At 47.3% G+C, this 21,496-nt stretch overlaps 1 protein-coding gene across 6 annotated transcripts in view; it reads right to left on the reverse strand.

Annotated features, from left to right (window-relative positions):
- LARGE1 (LARGE xylosyl- and glucuronyltransferase 1) overlaps positions 1–21,496 on the reverse strand; it is a 490,254-nt gene that overhangs the window by 100,491 nt on the left and 368,267 nt on the right. For all 6 annotated transcript variants that reach the window (XM_081309721.1, XM_081309722.1, XM_081309720.1 and 3 more), the window contains one exon: positions 5,763–5,867. In XM_081309721.1, coding sequence (XP_081165847.1) covers positions 5,763–5,867 — 105 coding nt within the window. The remainder of the gene's footprint in view (positions 1–5,762; positions 5,868–21,496) is intronic.

Below are 21,496 nucleotides of genomic sequence, written 5' to 3' on the forward strand. Positions count from 1 at the left end.
AGCCTGTTGTCTGTGGATGGAGACCTATGACACTGTGAGCCCTTAATTAAACCTTTCCTCCTCTATAGTTGTTCTGCGTGAGTTGTTTTAGTCATAGAGAAAAAGCTGACTAAAACAGCCCCCCAAGTTGCCTGTGCCACCGTGTCCAGCTTGTTCACAATGTTGGAAGAACTGCTCACAGATGGCAAAGCCACTCCTGGAATCTGATGGCCCGTACCACATCAGCGCCATTCTGCATTTGTCCCCGTTACAAGGAAGATGGTTCTATCCTGAACACAGGCACAGCAGCAGCTGACCATGCTTCGTGTCATCTGACTCAGGCAAGCCAGAGTTACCAAACTCATTCCCAGTTGAAGTAAATACTATTTTATAATAAATTAATTTCCCTTTATTTCTTCATTGTATTATAGCCAGGCCACTATATTGATTTTGTAAAAAAAAAATTATATTTGGAGGTCGTATAATACATTTGAATTTGATTTTAGGATGGTACAAGAGGCATTCAAAAGATGTTGTAAGATGGGGGCGAGGCTGAATGAACACAAGGCATTTTCACAAATTTGCAGATGAGAACAAAAATCAAATCTAATGAAATGATGTAAAGATTGACCCAAATCAGATAAAGCTCACCAGCGATAAATAGAACATCTGTACTTGAGGCTCAGTGAATTTACTACAGAAGCACAGAACAGAAAGCGTCTGCTGAGCAGTCGTTCATGCAGCTTTTTAGTTGAACTTGAGTTCAGCTGGAGCTTGAGGTGCTAAGCAGTAGTAAAGGGATTCAGAAAGAGACTGGACGAGGAAGCTCTGGAATCACAGGCCCAGCCCCATCCCGAGATTCAGATCCACCCTCCCTGGGTGAGGGCTGGACATCCCAGGTGCACAGGTGTTCTCAGTGACTCAGGACAGTGGGCTGAATTATCCAAGCCAAATGTGGCCCTCCAACAGTTGGATCATAGCTGGTGCACATCAATCAGGTCCAGTTGTCACTTTCAAAGAGCGAAATCATAGGTATCTACAGGGTCAAACACCCATTTAAAAAAAAAAAAAGGAAAGAAAGAATCTTTCTACCTCAACTTTGCCAGAATAATAGCTATTTAGTAGTAAGTACAGAATGAATGAATGAACTACATTTAAGTCTCGTTTGTCTGGGTGCAATTATTACAGAGATCATCCAAGTGCAATATTTTTCAATCATTAAGGGACTTGACCAAAGAGGCAATTAAAGCTCAAAGAAATGAAGGGGTGTGCTCAGGATCTCAGAGGCCAATGCCATAGGCCAAGAGGTGTCAGGTTACCTACCCCTGACTTTTGAGTACCCTACTCCAGCCATGTGGTTCTCAGTTCCAGTTCAAATTGTCAACTGCTTTCTTTTTTTGAATCCCTGTCACAGAATGCACCATAGTGTCTGACTTTATCACCGATCACGTTCCACTTCCTCACGGCCCAGTGTTTGCTTCAATCCCAGAGGTGAGTCAGTCCTTGAATGTCCCAATTTTGTTGCTGTACAGATAAGGATTTCTAGAGAAAATTTCCCTCCCTCTCTAGAGAGCCAGTTCTCCATCTCCCTGTCTCTGGCCTAATTTGGGGACAGAAAGGAATGTGATGTATTTTATTCTTAAGTTGTGTTTGAAAGTCTTCTGGCTAACATGATGCCCTTCATCTTGGGAGGACACATCTGCTCCTCCAGTTACCTCTGGGATCCTGTGCCAACCGGCTTAGCTGTGAACTTGCCACCTTGTTCCCCCACCTGCCTCCCTCACCTCACCCTGCCCTCCCTGCTCCCTTCAGCCCTCCTTCCTCTCCGCTCCTTGGCTGATGTTGGCTTTTTCAGATGTTCACCTGTCAGCTTATAAACTGAAATGAGTTGAATCTTAATAAGACTGTTAAAATCCTGTGGTTTTTTTTTTTTTTTTTTGAAGTCCTGCTGACAGCTGCATGCTCTGTGAATGACAGCTTCTTGCTCCTAGGAGGTGACTGACACATGGATACAGTGGGGACGGACCTTCTCTGTGCAAGCATGTGAGAGGTGCCCTTAAGTCCACCTGAACCATTATGGGCAAGAGCTGGTGCTGGGATCTGCCTGGTCATCCACAGCTGCTATGGCTTAGTAGCCTCCTTCATATAGAAATAAGTGACAAACATCTTCCTTAAGATGAAAGGGGAGAGGAAGAGTGCATCTCCCTAAACTTTTGGGGTCCTTTGAGAAAGGGAAAAAAAAACAGAGGAAGTGGGAACCACGCCGGATCATTTAAGGAGAAATGCTACTTTACCAGATAATTCTAGGGTTCAAGAAGGATCATGCATAGCGATGCCTGGGCTGAATCTGAATATTTGCAAATGGTTACTCAGGATAGGGTCAGGAAGAGAAATAAAAACTACAAGTTCCTGAAATGCTCTGGTTACTGGCACTTGCGGCTGCTCTGCCACCACAGAGCCACAGGGCCTGCTCCCAGGCAGGATTCTCAGCTGGGTAACAGATGAGGAGGTCCGAGCTTGCTGAGCTTGGGGAAGCTCTCCAAAAGGCAGAGAGTCTAAAAGTGACCAAGTCAGGTCTTGAAGGCAGATTATCCAACTGAAACGGCTCATGCATTTTCTGGAAATTTGCTACATAAAATGGTCAGGAAGCTGATCAATGAACTAAAATAGGCATTTTCTTCTTAAAATAATATGAAAAGCTAACCTTTTCCAGAGAGTGAAGAGATGAGAGAGAAATGTCAAAAGTGGCTGCTTTATTTTTGGGCAAAACAGAAAAACTTACTAGCTGCTTTTGACCTGAGGGCTTGGGAGACCTTAGCAAAGTGCACTTAGCTACGTAGCCATCCCATCGTTTTCAGAGAGGGTGGATCTCATGCCCTGACTGAATAAGTGGTAGAAAAATGCAACGGAACAAAGACTAATACTTACTACGTGCCAAACACAAGGCTAGGCTCCTTCGATGATTGACTTCCTAACTTGGCGATCTTCATACGCTCAGTGTTATCATCCTACTTTACAATGAAGGAAAGAGGTTCAAACAGATGGAGCAAGTGACCTTGCTCATGCAGGGACAAGTGGCCCTGACATGGTCCTAACCCAGGTTTTCTAACGCCCCCCAACATCATGCTGAAAGCACCACAGTGCCTTTGCTGGAGAGACCCTGTTTGCATGGCCGAGATGGCTGGGATTCAGGGTGGCAGGTTCCCTCTGGCAGAGTCCTCAATTTCCATGAGAACCTAAATGTCTGGATGACTCATCTGCTGATGTGTGCCACAATTCTTGGTCTTAAAATAACAAATCTCCAACAGGAGAGCCAGTGCATCTCAGTGTTGCATAAATCCTTTTACAAGGATCACTTGGTGTCACTGGCGTGATTTAAATGGACACATGGCTCCTAACAGGGCTTTCCTCCATATGCTTTTCCCTTTTAGTCCCAGCAAGGAGGGCAGCGACTCACCGCCTGGGCATGTCAAGTAAGAGCTGGGTTGGCTCAGGTGCCTCCCATCTCCACACTCTGCAGCAAATAAGGGACATGCCATGTTCCTCATAATAAATTCTCCAGGGCGCTACATTTTTCTTTTCCCTGAAAGCCCACATAGATGACCAGAGGCTTGTTGTTTTCAACAGACAACCAAGGCCCCATCCTGCCTCCCCCTGGGCCATTTCCTATTATTATGTGTTTGGAGGCCCAGAAGCTAAATGGACACACCAGGGTTTATCCGAGATGTCCCTTCTCCCACCCAAACAAGCTTGGGTGCCCATCTCCTTCCCAGTGGAGAGCACACGAAGCCCTCTCATTTTTTCTTGGTTGGCTTCTCCAGGCCGCCTGCAGGGCGGGATCCTGGGCTCCTCCAACAGACCCAACCAGGCTCTTAAAAGGCAGAGTCCGGGATTCTCCATTTTCAGAAAGTGTTTGATGCTGAAGCCCTTAGAGTTCAAGCTAGGAAGGTCAGTAGTGAACACCAGGCTCCTTAAACTCAAAGCTGCGGTTTCCTCTAGGATAAAACAGAGATAAGCAGAGAGCCTGCCTCATGGGTGAGAGTGAGGATCAAATGAGGTTATCGCCCATGCAGCACCTGGCAGAGAGCCTGGCTCTCACTCAGCTGGTAGAGGCCCTAGAGGCACAGCCTCCCCTGCTATTGAAAAGCTGAAGCACTTCCCTACCGCCGCTGATTCTTTTCAGTCCCTTTCCCCATCCAGGCCCCTCTTAGGGACCCCTCAGAGTTCCCAGCTATACAGCAACTAAAGGGTTAATGCCCAACACAGCAGGGGAGCCTCCTGACAAGGGTGGGTGGTTACAGTTCTTCCAAGGTGACCTCCATATGCCCCCAAAGTGACACTGAGGTGACCATGCCAGGAGGAACGCTGCCCAGCCTCCACACAGGGCTCCGTGGCTGCACATCTGACTTCTCAGGACATCCCCTGGCCTCTCCTTGTCCTCCTCCAGCTCTGACCCATTCTGACTATATTACTGGACTGTCAACTCGGTCTCTGTCTCGTGTCCTTTTCCCGCTGCGAGCCCAAGTTTTTATTCAACTTTTCTGGAGTTGCACATCAGGGTTCAGAGTTGACTTTTTGGCTTTTCTCACTACAGATTGGCTTTAGCTTCCAGAATAGGCTTTGCATAGCATCTTCAGGTGTCTGTGCCTGTCCCCAGACACCTGTCCCTAACCCGAATACTTGCTGGACTCAGATGTTGAGTCCCTCCTATCCTGGCTTGACTTACCCCATTGCTCCCTGAGCTCCAAGTTCTAATTATGAAAAAGATGGGCATGCTTGACGGACAGGGAGCCACAGCAGGCAAATGGGAGGGAGGGGCAGAGGACCCAGAGGCCTCCACAGCCAGACACTGGCAGGCACTGAGCCTGGTGGGGCAGGTTGCTGGAGTTCCATTCTCACTCACTCCATGAGGTCACAGAGTATGTCTAACGCCAGCTTGGGGCCTAGGACCCAGCAAGCAGTCAGATAAAGCACAGAGGAAAGAGCAAATGATATGGAAATAGAACAGTGGAATGAATGAACCAAAAGGGAAACGAAAGAAGCAAGTTTGGGGTGGTAGAAGGTGGAATAAAGGATCTGATTTTAGACAACACACTGTGTGCTCAGAAGTACTGATTTCCAAAGGTCTGCCTTTTCTCTGGCCAGGTGCATGGTAGGTGGTACCTGCCCTCCCCTTTACAGGATGGAATGGCCACATGACATGCTTTAGCCAATGCAATATTAAGAAAATTTAAGAGATAACATGACCTCTGCTACTTCCTCACCCCATAGGTGAACACAAGCAATGAGACAAATCCTGAATACCTACAGCACAGGTCCCTCTGGAACCCCTGCCCGCACCACCCTGGAGACTCACCTGTGTTGTAGCCCCTCCCAAGCACAGATCCTCATGGACCTTGAGTGCACATATAATGTGCTCAAGAAAAACAAATGTATTGCGTTAAGAAACTGAAACACTGCGGCCGCATGTTACTGCAGAATGGTCGCTAGTCTACATTAACAGCCAAGAAACCTACCATCAAACTGATACAGAATCCAGTAGGATCCAGGGCTGAGGGTCAGTGGAGGGGCTTTCTGGTAAGAGTGCCACACTGTCATGGCCCCTGTAGCTACAGCACTGAGAAAGATCTGGAAGGTCACCCACCTCAGTTCTGCCCACTGCTGATCTCAGGCAACCAGGTGGCCTCCTCCATGCTGCTGGCCATGTCCTCTCCCTGAGGGAGGAGCATGGGAACCTCGTGTCACCCTCTGGAACCCCTGCCCACACCACCCTGGAGACTCACCTGTGTTGTAGCCCCTCCCAAGTGCTGGCCACGGGCGGTGATTTTTCCACAGGTTTCCAAGGTACCAGTCACTCTGGTTCTCTACCAAGCCCAGGACCTGCTGACCTGTAAACAGAGAATACAAAGGCTTAGGAGGACCACAGCATCAGGACCAGTGAGGACTGGGATCAACGGTGGCAGGTCATCATTACGATAGCTTCCGTTCACGGGGCGGTCTCCTAAGTACCACATACCGACCTACCTGGTCAGTTAACGCATGTTATCCTCACCACCAGGCACCTGATTTATTATTCCCCATTTTATGGAGGAAAGACTGCAGCCCAGAGCAGTCAAAGACTCTGTGCAAGGTTACCCAGGTTATCTGTGACCTAGCCCGAATCCACGGCTATTCATTCACTCACATAAGGAAGCGTGTGCTCATTCCAGAAATCATGGGACACACTAGTCTTCAATCATTCCAAGTCCATTATTTCCCACTGTGTATTAATTGATCTGTTTTCTGAGCGTGGACCAAGATGGTTTTCTCCTATCAGAGAGGAGGGAATGATCCTTGGTTGGAGAGATGAGACCAAGGAAAAGAGCCACCTTGTGATCAGCTGCTTACGATGGTTTTGTACTCAAACTCATTGCTTCCTCCAAAATAGATTTATTGTGGCTGCCTAGAAGAGCTCCTGCTCAGCATGCACAGGCCCTGGAAGTGATCCCCAGCACCATCAATAAACAAACAAACAAACAAACAAAACACAAATAAATAAATCCATGTCTTCTGTCAACAAGCATCACATCCACATAGGAGTGTAGTCTAGAGGGATGATTGCACCTGGGTGCCCAGAGCTGGGCTGTGACATTGGTCTTGTCTCTGTGGCACCTCAGCTTCTCAGGTGGGTGGGGCTTGCAGTGCATCTCTTAGGATGCTGATGCCGGGGTGTGGGTGGGAGTCAGTCACTGGGCCCTCCACATAGGCCTCCTTTATTTGAGTCTGGCCTGCCACTTGCAGACAGCATTCTCTAAGAATTGTCATCAGCATCATTTGACCGACTGGGAGAGTGGGTTTCACAATTCCTGCAGGAGCTTGGGTATAATTACACATTACAGGACTGCAGGTCTTCTTGACTGAGTGCATTATTTCTTACCTCTGTGACAAAAGTTTGAGGTAGGCATCATGCATTGATGTTTTATAGAAAGGGAAACTGAAACAAAGAGTTTAAGGAACTTGCTAAAAGTTGCACGTTGAATCATCACTGTCTTCCACAACCGGCTGAAGTCTTCCAAAGGGCAATTTCTTAGGATGCTGGCCAATCCGAGAAATAACAAAGAACTCTCTGACCCAAGGAAAGCCTGCTGCATGTTCAGAAAACACAGGGGTCCTTGTGGAATACCATGCTGGGTGATATAGGGCCTCCTTGGTAGGATGACAGCTCCCTGAGATGACGGTGTGTGGGTTTGGTATAATTTATTTGATCAATTTATTGGGCTCCTATCTAAATCATCACCTTAGCACAAATACATAAACTAGAGGCATGGGGAAAATACTACCGCCCACTTTGTCATTGTGCTTGATCATATCCAAAACTTGTAGAATCCCTCAGAAAAATGCATCCCCAATTCAGGGAGGGCAAGCACCAATCAATTCCACATGAACTAACTAGGTTTGGGATGTGTGTGCAAAATGGTTAGATAGACCTAGAAGGAAAGCCTGGTGTCCTTAGCTCAGGGGCAGTGTCCGCGATGACCAGCTGCAGACTTCACTTAGTAACTGTGGGTCACAAAAGGGTGCTTGGGAGAGACGACTCTCGATGGCGAAGGAGCCCAGGTTGGTATCACAATGGTTTTAGGGGCCCCAGTTGGTATTACCTGTTCTTCTGGCATGATAAAATGTGTCATACATGAAGAACTGATGAAAGGGAATGAGCTTTCACTGAACTAAGGGTGGCCAACTGAATCCCAGCTAAGGACATCTTCAGATATCAGAATCCAAATTCCATATTATTGCACCCCCCCACATTGATGGGGTCTCAATCTTCTTCCTCAAATCCTCCATTAGCCACACTTCATTCCCGCCGAACAGAAATATGTTTTTCTAGCCTGTGTGGTCACCTCTCTCTTGCTTATTTAGCTGGCCCTGGGCAGGAACTGTCCTTGTCCCTGCCAAACCCTGCCCACAGTTCTTCTGTGGCTTGTCTCTAGCTTTGATGGTCCACGAATAACCAAGTTCCTTTATCTTTGTGACCACATGAGGTGACAGACATCTCTACTCAGTACTTCCTGCGGGTATTTTTATCTTCAGGTGACTCAGGCCCTTTAAAAGACCAAGTGGGCAGTACTGAGGCCCAGTGACACCCTATTTGTTAAATATCCATCTCCTGCACTGGTCCACAGGCAAGGACTGCAGAGTATCTGACACACAGTAGGTGTTTAGCCTCTGTCTGCTACTAAGACATTAGTAGTCTCACTAAGTAGTTACTCATTCGGGTGGGAAAATCCCTCTCAACCGGGATGAGGCTAATGTTGGGGTGTGTTGTCTTCAGCAGTTCAGCCTCCCAGTGCCCCCAACCTCAACACATTGTCCACTCTGTGAGCTCAAGCCTCTGCCTCCCCGTGTTGAAAATGCAAAGACAAGGCAGCAGTGTGATGCATGGCACTTCCATCGGCTGCTCGGCTGAGGCTTGAATTCCAGGTCTCACTCTCCAGAGAAGGAAGAATCTGCAGGGACACCCTGAAGTCCCGGCATCGCCAAGACGAAGATTCAGATCTCTCTTGATCTGTACCTGGGCTGCCTTGATGGCAGCCCATAATCTTTTCACATTAAAAAAAAATCCTTATTTAGTAATACAATGGTTATAATTTTAATATCCATCGGTTGAGGAAAAACAAAACAATCAACTGCCACTAAGATTTCGTTTTGCTCTTTTAAATGGGTTCACTTGCCGCTATATCAATTATTAAAACAGGAATGAGGAGAAGCAATTTTCCTTAGTCTCAACAGTGCGGAGTTCTGTGTGTGGGTTCATGGATTCCCTGAGTGATCTGCTCAGTGCCTCCCCCAGGCAGAGGTATCTGTGGACAGAGGACCCGAGGAGCAGCCCGGCTGGAGGCAAGGGGTGCAGAGTCCGGGGTCAGACTTTGTTTCCCATTCTCGCTCTGACATTTTGCTTGCTGTGCAGCCTCGAGGAAACCCCCTAACCTCTCTCTGCCCGCTGTATAACTCATGTCTGTTCCCATGTGTTGAGTGCTTATGGTACTGGGTGGAACACATTAAGCAGACATAACTGGTCGCTATTTATAAATATCATCGTCCAAGCTAACCGGCCAGCTTCTGAAAGCCAGCGAGCCCCTAGCCATGCAGCTTTCTTTGGCGGTCACCCAGCCCAATTAGGCCATGGCAAAGCTTTGTTTCTCCAAGCGTGGTTTGGAGGCCACGTGCTTCAGAAAGAATGGAGGCTCTGTTCAGAACCAGTCAGGGCCACAACCTAGAGGTTAGTAGTTATCAGGAGGTTGCTTCCTTGGATTCTCTAGTTTCTGGAGGGGGGATTTCCTGGCCTCTGCTGCTGAACCCTTCTCTCCCCATTGGTGTGGATGGGGCTGCCTGACTGGTGAACTTCAGAGAAGTTACACAGCTTCGCTTCCTCTTCCATCCCTTCTTCTGGGAGCTGGAGAGTTGCAGAGAGCTTGCCATCAATCTGCTCTTCCATCATGTGGGTTTACAGGGCAGGTTTCCTCCTGTGAGGACCTCAGCATGCTCGGCATGTCCCAGGAGGGGTTGGGGGAAGTGCAACTCTGGGCTCTGGGTTTAGGAGGATCCATTGTGGATGCATGGCCGAGTCCTCCAATTTCACCCGTGTCAATAAATATGGTGACATTTTGTTCTTGCTCCTCTAAGTTGGGCGGTATCTGTATATGTGAGCGTGGGTTTAGCGCCCTATATTAATTCCTATAGACCCCAATACTTCTGAACATGAATTCTGATCCTGAGACTAGTTAGTAATTGGCACTAAAAACCCAAACCCATGGGTAATTTAGATGAGTGTCAAAGTTTGGGAATAACTGATGGAGAGGTCTGGAAGCTCTGTCTGCCTTCCTCAAAGGTCAGGTTCACCTGTGCGTCACTGGCACAAGATAAACTCAAGTGGTGTCTAAATCCAGCCTATAAACCAGCAATATTCAGGAGGGGGTGGTCTCTAGTGCTATACTTCTTGAGCACAACAAAATAGTGAAGAAAATGAATGCCATGTTCAGACTACCAGGTTTGAATCCTGGCTCCTCCGCTTACTAGCTGCGTGTCTCTGGGTATGCTCCTTAACCTGTCTGTGCCTGTTTCTTCATTCGTTTGTAAAGTGGAGTTGATAAGGGTACATATGGCCAGAATTAGTTGCTGTTGTTTTTTCTCCAGGCACAAGTTAATTTGTGAAAATGAAGCTGTGTTCTTTGCTTTTTCAAACCACTACGAATGAGTGCCTGGAAGCTGGAGTCGTGTTCACTTGCAGTTACCATGACCCTCAGAATTCCTCAGTCCTCCGCTCTGTTCCATGTGTGACCCCTCACCCTCCCGTGCAGACCTCCAAGCTCTCATCTTCCCCACAGCTTTTCTGGTAAGGGTGCCATGCAGCAGACATCCAGCAACGAGGTCCCCTCTGCTCCCTTGTCACAGTACAGATGAGACAGCCATCCAAGCTCATGGGCCTGGTGGCATCCAAATCCTGATCTCCAGAGACCCGAGTCCAAAGGCTCAACCTTGATCTTGCGCACACATCCTCAGCCTGCCATCCCGTTAGGAAGGAAACCTCGGGGATTCCTGGGGAGATGCCCTGGGTGCCACCGTGCGAGGACCGGCTCAGCATTGTGCACCTCCCACCTCATCTCCTTAGGAGTCATTACAATAAAACACCGTGACTAACAGAAAAGGCTTTGTCATTGTTTCCTGCGCTGGCCCTCTGGTTATGATTGAGTGCGCTGCTCTCTGTCTCCCTGACTCTCGGCACAAGTTAACTTATGAAAATGAAGCCGTCTCCGCTGCTTATTCATACATCACCACTAACAGCCAGACAGGAGAACAAGCCCGGTATTCTGCGGGGCCCTGGTGTCGGTGTCACCAGCCGGCAGACGGATGGCTGCAGGCCGGGAACTCCCCTCTCTCCTTCCTTCTGCAGGTTTTGGCTCAAGGCAGGGCTCCTGCTGTTCAGGAGGCAGAGGATGCTGCTCCCACCTGGAGCAACTGGTGTGGGAAGGTCAGGCGGAGCTGGTTCACTGGGTGGGAGAAGGCAGGAACCGAAGGATGGGGTTTAAACTCAGGCAGGACAGGCTGTAGCCCCCGGTCTGTGACTAGGAGACAACCATTCTAACTCTGAGTTTCTTTACAAAAGGCTAAGAATCAAACCTCTCCTCACCTCCGAAATGAATATGCAGATCAAACAGGATAATACATGCAGAGCACCTGGCTCACGGTAGATGCTCAAGACCTTCTTTTCCTCTTTGGATTGTCACTGTGCACACTGTCTACGTTTTCCTATTCAGGAGCTAAGGTTAGCCATGTAAACTGGACTATGCAAACTTCAGCCTAACTGTCCCCTTCCCTGCCCTGCTGTCCCCTGTCCATACTCCACTCTGCCTTTCTGAGTCTTTAGCTTCTGTGATGCCAATGTCCCTGGGAACATTCCTGCCGGCCTCCTTCCTGGGGCTCCTCTCTCTACGTCCCCTTCCTCCCGGTGAACACGGACTCCAGAGCTTGGTTCCCTTCCTTCTTGCTCTACATTTCATCCATGGACGGCGGAATCTGCTCCAGTGGCTTCATTCAGAGAGCACCAACTGGAAGGTGATCGCCAATCTGCACCGGAAGCCCAGGCTTCGTTTCCTACCCTCTTGTTCTTAAAGGCTTCTGTGGGCTCACTGTTTCCTTTTGGCCATTTCACAGTGATTTTCAATTCGACCTAAACAGGACCAAATTCAGAATCATGTCCTCTTCAGCTCTCTGAGCCCTGCCTGGCCTGCTGAATGGCGCACCGAGGTCTGACTTGCCTGTGGAGCCCAAAGCCTTTGAATCCATCTTGACACCACTCTCTTCTCATTCTTCACACCCATCTACAACCAGATCCACGGATTTTACCTATGAGTATTTCTGGAATTCATCCCCTCCCCTGCTCAGCCATGTCCTTTTTCTCTCCCTTTCTGGGGTCCCTTAGCAGATGTCCCCAGTCACCTTCCCCTCTGGGTAGCTCTTCACCATTCCATTCAGCTTACTGAGCCACAGAAATATTTTGAAAGTATACACTGGATGGTTTCCCTTCTTGATTAAAATGCTTAAATGTGCTTGTAATCTCAGCAGCTCAGGAGGTTGAGGCAGGAAGTTCTAAGCAACTCAGTGAGACCCTGTCTCTAAATAAAATATAAAACAGGGTTGGGGATGTGGCTCAGTGGTAAAGTGCCCCCAAGTTCAATCCCCAGTACCCCCCCTCCCTGCCTGCACCAAAAAGTGCTTAAATGCTCCTGGAGTCCAGTATAGCGTGGATGAATGAATGAAGGAAAGGTGAATCTTTTGCCCAACCTACCGCCCAGCCCATCAGTAACTGGTGGGCTCTATCTCAATGGAAGGGAAGTGGTGGTGTGTCAGCTGCCCTCTCCAGTACTACGCCAGAGATAGGCAGCTCCTGCCTCATCTATAGGACGCCTAAAGAGCTGTCTCCTTTGTTCCACCCCCAGGAAAGTTCCTGGGTATAGAGAAAGGCTGCCTATCAAAACAACTGTGCTTATAAAACCAAGCGAATATTAAAATATTAAAACCACAAGCTGTCCTGAGTCTCACAGAGACCCACCAATGCCCTCCCAACCTCATATTTATTCTAATAAGCTATTTTCAACTAGAAAAGCCTTTAAACACACCATTCAGTGCGTGTCTGAGCGCGGGATGTCTATAATAAGAAAAACATAGATTATCATATCACCATTTACTAAACATCCTGAAAGAGCTGCTACACAGCCCCAGGTGCCCTGGCTAGTCAGTGCAGAATAATAAAACATCTCCTGAGAAGATGCACACAAAAGGGCATTTAAACAACCCTGAATAGATTGAAAGGGACCATTTCTGAACTTGCCTGTCTCACAGCTCCTACTTGGACAATTCAGCTGCAGCTCAATGCACTCTGGGGTAACAGACACCTAGAGGAGTTTCGAAGGTTTTAGTCATGACTCTGGAAACTTCTACTTCCACAGATGCAGCTGATGAGGGCAGGGAGGGGTTTAAGGACCCGGGGTCCATGGAACTATGAGGACTCTGACTCTGACTTTGAGCTCAGGCTTCCTTTCTTCTCTGCCTCTCAAATGTGGCGACTGCTTCTTTCTTTGAATATTAGTGCTAATTCTTGCCTGGTTCAAAGTCCAGCGGTCATGCACAGCACAGGAACTTCTGAGCCAGCTTGGAGTTCTCCACTTCCCTCATGTGTGAAAGGCTGATGGTTACTGTGTCACAGGCTGCAGTGGGACTCTCAACTAGGTTCATGTACCCTGGTTTATACAGCATGTCCCCGGGATGGAGCCTGGGTTTCCATTGGTAAGGAAGCAACCCCACCCCACCTTAGACCTCTGCCAGCCCTGATTTTCCATGGAGAAAAAGCATCCCCCCTTGCTGACGTCGGTGAATGAGACCTAATCCCTCTGAGAGGAATTAGATTCCGTGTCCCTCCGAGAGGCTGAGTGAGTGAAGATGAAAAGAAGATTACATTTTGCTTACTATGAGCAGGCCAGACGGAGCCCGGAGAGGTCACCAGAACACACAGGAGCTGCCTTTCTGAGGAGAAGCTTCCAAACACTGTATGATTCTAGAAGAGGCTGCAGGATTCTGCCCTCATCCAGCAGGACATGCTGAGTCCCTTCTCTGCACGAGGCTCTGTGCCAACCACCAGGGACACAGTAGTGATGAAGACAGACCCAGTCTCTGTCCTTCTGGACCGACTCTCCAGAGAGCTTCTCCCAGAGCCTGGATGCCATCTTCCAGGTCTCACCTCAAATCTCACTGAAGCAGAGACTATCTGAGTAGCCTGGCAGTTTCATTCTTAACAATAGCCCCATGGAGTCTGATGCATTCCGGCTTGGGGATCTTTCTGGGTAGGTATTACCTGCCAGGTACTGCAGATGGAGGCGGGGATTGTCCACAGAGCAGACAGGAACATGGTGACCTCAATGCTCCCTTCCAAACTCACTGTGAGTTTTCTTAATCCTATGCCCATGATGAGTTTCTCAGTGTCCCATCCTGCTGGACAATCTCACAGGTGTTCTTGTATGTGTGGATGGCTTCCCTGGAGGGGACCGTGCTTCCCAGGGCAGTTGGCTCTCTGTGAGTCCCTGGCCCAGGCCTTGGAATAGGCGCTGTACATGAACCATCCAGAAATGCCTCGAGGGCCCCCAGGAGGCAGGCACTGCACTGATTTCTAACCTCCAGAAAAGAAGCTGAGGTCTAGAGAAGTAAAATCTCTGGTCAAGGCCAAGGGGCTAGGAGGCCTGGAGCAGAGTCCTGTAGTCCCAGCACAGTGCTGTAGAAGTCTTCATACACTCAGGGTTAGAAATCATCTGAAATGGAAATGTTTCTCTCTCCTGGGAAAGGGCTATAGTGGTACTAATATGGGAAGGGGTCCAGAGACATAGGCACGATGAGGAGAAGGGTACATTTGACCACCCCACCTGCTCCGGCCTTTAATCCCACTTGGGGCTGCAGAAAAGACCCTTTGGAAAGTTCTCGTTACCCACTGGGGAGCAGAGAGTTTAATTTCCTGAAGCAGTAATCCCAGGGCACTGAGAGGAGAGCACATCCCGCCCCAGGGCACCTCAGGAGAACAGCAAAGGAAGCCCTGAGACTCAGAGACGAGTCTGCAATCCAACGGAGGTCCAGATAATGAGCATCTGCCAAGATCCAAGAACAAGGCTCCCACCCCACCCTCAAGACTTCCCTGGGTGGGCCTGAAACTTAATTTGTGGCTTAAAAACGCCTGCTCAATCTCAAATAATGATTTTTCTCTTCTTCCTCCTGTGATCGTTGGTCTTTGGAAATGGGAAAAACTAAAAAAGGAATGCCGAGCTGCTGGGCTTCCTTCCAAGGCTGCTTTTATCACACTGAGTCCCAGAGCGCGTGGCTGCCATCACCTCAGAGCGCGGCCTCCGTCAGGGAAGTGAAGCTGGACTCTGTCCAGTACACCTCTATCTGTGCTTTTTGGATCTGTCTCTCTTTTTAAAAACACAATGTGTTGGCATCTTCCAGAACTCTACTCGCAGACACTCCTCTGCCTTACCAGCAATGGTCAAGGAGAGCAAACTTCGCATTTTTCCTATTGGGGTTGCAGAGAAGGTCCTTATTTGCAGGATTATGAGGCCAGTATTTTAAATTCTGGCTTTTCCAATTACTAACTGCAACCTGCACCCAACTGCTTGATGTTTAAACTTAGTATTTATTTCTTTATAATGATTAATAATAAGATTCACCCCATGTCTAATATATTGAGAGCAAAATGAGATGTAAATTGTCAAATATTGTTGAATTCTGATGGAGTAATATTATTAGCCAGCATTTCTGGGTCTTTAAGTAGTAGATATTTAATTGCTTTTACTGCACATGTATTCATCCCATCAAGAGGTTAGCCAAGGTGTGGAGAAAAGCTGGGCCTCACTGTTCATGGAAAGCTCCAGTACTAGGCTCTAGGAGGACCCTGGGAGACATGACCACAGACAGGCTATCCTTCTCCCCAGGAACAGCTTCCCAAGGGCCACAGTGCACACCACCACACAGGTGGGTTGAATGGTGTGTTCTAACAGAGGTGTGCTAACAGGGCCGACTCAGGACACTATGTACAGAGGGTCTTTATATGGTTAAAATATCACACCTGGAAAAAGAATCAGTAATCTCTAGAAATGAAGAGCTAGAATGGGTGTGTATCTAGACCTGGCTTCCTTCAGGACCCAAAGGTCCACAGGCAAGCACTCCAATACACTAACCATGGGGTCCAGAGCTGGGTTCTGTAGCAAGGCCCGTCCAGAGGGAGCCCGCTGACTACACTCTCTACAAGCCTGCTCTCTGCTGTCCTCCTTGGAGAGAAAGCTCCCTTTGTAAACCAATGGCAACACACCTACTGCAGCAAAGAGTCCTCCCCTGGTGTGGCCTTAGGTCACCCACAGTCAAGTGGCATCCAACCAACAATAACAATGCCCGACACTTGGCCTTTTAATAGTTTGATGTCCTTTCTGATGGAGACTAAATGGGGAGTCCAAGTTTAGGGTAGAAAACAATTCTGTCTGGCAAAGTCGCAGAGATGGGGGTGGGCGGCAGTGAGGGGGAGCCAAAGCGGGAATACAATGGCCTGTGGGAACCACTAAGCAAAGATTGACCGCTCAGCTGCAGAAATATCCTTAACAAAGAGCCAGAGCCGGAGCTCCAACAGAAATCCATCCATTCATTTGTTCATCACTTGTTATCCACCCACCCATCTATCCTGGCCCCTTCATGCATGCGCCCGTCCATGCACGTGCCCATCCATCCACACACCTGTCCATCCAGCAGGTATTTGTGGAGTGTTAACTAGATGCCAAGCACTGTTCCGGGCTCTGAGTTGTAAAAAACGACAAAAAACACTCAAAAAACTAAGTGTGTGTCTCATGAGCACTTTCGTTCTAGTGGAGAGCGAGATCACAAACAGATACAGGACAAAACACAAGTGGCGACAGAAGATCCTGTGAAGAAAGCAGATGAAGGGGCAGAGAGCACGGGGTGCAGCGGCCAGTGGTCCCCACACAAGCAGGGCTTCGGGAAGCAAAACTGAGGTGGCACTTCAAGAGAAAGAGGAGGGCCAGCTGAGAAGAGAATGGCAGATGAACAGAGGGGCCCAGTGCTGAGGCCTCCAGGAAAGGACGAGGGCAGCCCTGGTGCACCTGTCCACGTGAGATGGCCACACACAAGCGCTGTGGCCACAGACCCCATCTGGAAATGGTCACCAGTCTAGCAGTGAGTGGCAGAGGACGTCCCCCTGGGATGACGGCTATTCCTGATTCAGGGCTCAAGGCCACTTGAGAGTGAAGAGGTAGCCAGTGGGGACACGAGGTGGAAAATGACAGAACAGCATTTCAGAGTCTTCAAAAGGAGGAGAGATGCCCATCTCCAGGACAGAAACAGAAACAAGCAATGAGAAACCTGTACTCTGGGCCAGGCCCAGTTGTTTGGAGTCCCGAATCTGCACTTTAGGGAAACAAGACATTCCTATGAAATGATACCAAAAGCACTTGTGAATTCTGACTCTAGGATCCCACAGTCAGTTATTTCATAGCTGCTTAAGACCTCAACATGATCACCAGTCCCCTGGGTACCCCAAGTTTCCCACAGACACAGGACTCTGTCCTACCTTATTTGCTGAATCAATACTGCCTATTTGGGGTGCACTGAATTTTTCGTAGAGACAGGCTGACTTTGGACATATCATCATCTTAATAGTTTTGAAACAAAGTTTTTGGTATGCCTGTGGCTTCCACATCCATGCCTCGTCAAAGTGTGGAACAATCCTAAGCATCTTATAAAGCCCTTTTCGCTTTTTGCCTTTGTGCTTGATCTTTTCCATTTCAATTAACTTTCTCTTGAAGTGTCACTGGATGAAAGACATCACAGAAATGGCAGAACCTGTTAGAAATGCAACCTTTTAGCTCCCAAGAGAGTCTAATTCCATTTCACTTATGCAAGTTTTGACTGATGATGACCCAGTATCTTAGGTGTAAGTCTCCTCATGATGAATCGTTTTAAAGAGCTTGATCGTGGAGGCAACCGCAGCTCTGAGCTAATAGAACTCAACATGCCACTCGGTCGGTCACCTTCTGCAGCTTTGGAAGAATGTTCCAGGTGTGAATGAAGACGTTCAGTAGGGGGCATAGACAAAGACCTGGACTGGGAACAGGAGATCTGTTCAAGGAGAATAAGATTCTGCAGCTCACAAAACCGGGCTGTGCAATAGCTCTCTGACCTGGACATTTGCAATTTGACAACTTCTGTAGCTATCACCAGAGCTAGGCACTAGGGCCAATGTGTGTCAACTTTTTTCCTCCACTAATGAAAGGCAGGCACTTGTCTGGCATTGCTAAAGATTTAAGAACAAACGTATTTAAAAATAAACTTAATAACAACCTTTCTGCATATAATTGTTATTAACTCAAAAAATACTGATTCGATATCTATTAAGCATAATGGATGATTCCTGCTAAATAAAAAGTAAGTAAGACATAATGACCTCGAATACACTGCAGAGAACCAAGCACAGGAGACACTTATGAATCATCTTGCAAAAGATAATTCTTGGCAACTGACGGGGCCAGAGGAAGACCTCAAAAGACAGGTGTGTTTGTCTTGGCTCTTCAAGGACAGGTAAGAATGTAGAGGCAAGGTAGGAGGTGGCAGGCCACTTAAGCTGAGGCAGCATCAGGCCAGGCTGAGAAGCGATTGTGGGAAAGAAGTGCATGGTTCAGAAAGGCGGCCACTTACCCGAACACATGATCCTGATTCAGTGTCTCATCTTGGCCACTGGCCACAGGTATAATCTTGTAGAATCCTTTGCCTTCTGAGTTTGGGCTGCTCTGTTTCAAATGGGGCTGATAAAACCGACTTGCAGTTTGTTATAAGGAGAACGGGTCACACTGGTAACGGGTCGGACTTGGTGCCTGACACTACAAGCTTGTCCAATAGGTGAGCTTCGAGTTATCACTATCGTTAAAAGAAACTGAATTCAAAAAGGAAGACGAGGCTCAACCTGTGGCTATAGAAGTCTAATCTTGACTTGTATGTAGAGATAAGGGGACCTCAAGTTTGCTAAAGGCAAAAAAACCAAACCAAACCAAACCAAACCAAAATATCACAATAATCCTGGCCCCATACCTATTCACTCCTTGGGGTTTTAAAGCACCATGTAGCAAAGATAATAAACAGAAGTGTCTACTAGACACCAGGTGTAGTGAACAGGGCATTTAAGACACATTGTTTCACTTTCATCTTCTAAATAAACCTGAGAAGATAGAAAATATAACCTTCCATTTAATAGAAAAGGAAAACATCTGCAGAGAACTTGAAGTCCCCTGCTTGTGGAGAAGCTGCTGAGATGTCCTAGAGCTGGGATCAAACCAGGTCCACATGACTCCAGATGTCACAGCTCATCTCCTTTCAATGAGGCTCATGGATGTCATCCTCAGTGAAAGTCCTTTATGAGCAAGTGAAGAGTGAAGTCAAGTAAAGTTCTTTTCACATCACAGGGTTGGATATAGTTCAGGGTCATGCAAGAATGGGATCTGACTTCTCACAGTTGTCTCTGTCATAGAACCTTCCTGGCTAGATTCCCCTCATACTTATGAGGCACGTGCCAACCACATACCCCACAATGGCACGAGAGAACAATGCAGGTGGGTTCTCACTCTTGAAGCTAGTCCGCGATGCATGTGAGCCCAAGTGATGGGCATCAGCAATGCTGGGAGCCCCATACTGCAAAGCAGGCCCAAGCTACACACACAGTGAAGAGATGGCCATTCTGGCCACTCCCAGGGGCCTTCAAACATGGGGTGTGATGCTGAAGTGGAGGTGCATACACAACATAAAGCTAACTATAGCAGCCAGAGGATGAGAGGGAATGTCTAAAAAGAGTAAAATGCAATTTCCTCCTCTATCCAGCCTTCCCCGCCTTCATAGGCTGAATTAAGCTCTCCTGCTGAGTTTCCACTGCTTCTGGACCATGTCTTCATTATAATAATTAGCTCTCAGCAGTAGCGGGCATTGGGATCCTTTAGGAGGCTTTAAAAAAAAATACATGTACCTGGCCCCCATCTCAGGAGATGCTAATGTGCAAATTTCCTAACACTGAGATGGACCAGGGAATTATTTTTAAAGAGTTTCCTAGGTACCTCTGTGTCTGGCAATATAGAAGACAATAAAACTTGAAAACCAGAACCTTGTCATGAAAAACAAAACAAAACAAAAATAAACAAACTTAAAACTGTGTATTTTTTTTTTTTTAAGTATGGTTGTATGCATGTTAAAGGAACAGGTGAGTGTATAGAACATGAGGTAAAGTCTCAGAATCAATGAAGAAATAGGAGACAGTACAAATTCTGAGAGGTAGGCAGATTGAAGGTAGTGCCTAGGCTGGGAGCCTTCCTATCTGTCTCAAGAAATAGCAAGCATTGGTTTTAACCAATGGGGAAAAGGAGACAAGACCAGGACTGTGCAACAACACCTTGGTGAACAAAGATAAAGTCGGAGTCCCCAAAGTCACGGCCTTGGTGGAGAAGAGGGAGTCCTGCAGAAGAGCACAGGAAGCTCTGTGCCTTGGCCTTGCATCTGCTGGAAGGCACAGGCAGGCACTGGAACTGCCTGGCTCAAGGCCCATCCTCCTGTAGTCTGGGGGCCAGAATTTATCGTGGATTGTCAATGTGAAAACCACCGTGAACCCTAGAACTTGACAGAAGCACGTATAAATCCATTCTGGAGCACTGTTTTTTAAAACCTGAATGTAAAGAATTCCTACAAATAAATTTCCAGGGAGGGTGAGTTCACAGCAGCAGCAGAAAACCGACTAGGAAACAGCACTGCAGAAATAGCATGAAGAATTAAGACTCCCAAAGAGGATTAATTGGAACATAAGGAAAATGTGTTCAATATGTTTAAAGAAATAAGAGGACACAGAATGTGGCCCTAAAATATGTCTCCAAATTCCTTTGCTCCTTCCACTTTAAAAGGTAGAGTCTCCTTCCCATTGATTGAATTGTTTCAGTCACTCATTTCTAATAAATTGAATGGGATAGGAATGATGCTAAGTGACTTTTGAATAAGGGTATGACCTCTGCCTAGTGCATTCTCTCTCTTTCTCCTGCCCTCCCTCCCCCTCCATTTGCTCACTTTGGGAGAAGCCAGTCCCCATCCTGTGAGGATACCTGGAGACACACTGTGCAGGGCAGACTGAAAGCCCTTCACCTACAGCGACCACCCAGTTGCAGTGGTGTGAGTGCACCCTCCATAAAACCAATCATGAAGTCCCAGCTGACATAGGACTACAGCTGCAGGACAGACCACAAATTAGAAATGCCTAGCAGAGTCCCTCCTGAATTTCTGTGGAACAGAAACCCTGAGACATAATAAATGACTTGTTTTAAGCCATTAAGTTTTATTGTAATTTATTATGCATGAATAGATAACTATAGAGAATATAAAAAAGTGCAACAAAAGAAAGAACACTGTAAAAAAATGACCAGGTATATTTGAAAAGGCATCAAGAAGAAAGTTGCAGAAATGAAAAATGACTGTCAGCTGATTTCTCCACAGAAACAATGTAAGCCTTAAGAGAGTGGAATTACACCCAGGAAGAGAGAAAATAACTGTCAATCTAGAATTACAGAGCCAAGGAAAGCATGCATCAGGATGGCAAAATAAAGACATTTTTCAGAGAATCAAAACCAGATCTTATTAGCGACAGACACTTACTAAGGGACATTTTAAAAGATATACTTCAGGAAGAGGAAAATTTCCCAGAAGTAATGTCCAAAAGGTGAGAAAGAACAGTGAGACTAGAAAACAGCAAATGCATAGGTAACAATTTTAAAAGGCACCGACTGAAAATCAACAATGCTACCTAATTAATAAAACCAGAAGAAAAACAAAATAGAAAAAACATCCATTGAATAATAAGTATATTATTTTGGTGGAGATACTTACTATAGTAAGAGAGTGAAGATACTAATTTCAG

Source organism: Spermophilus citellus (genome assembly GCF_964194105.1).
Source record: "Spermophilus citellus genome assembly, chromosome: 10".
Taxonomy (NCBI): Eukaryota; Metazoa; Chordata; class Mammalia; order Rodentia; family Sciuridae; genus Spermophilus; species Spermophilus citellus.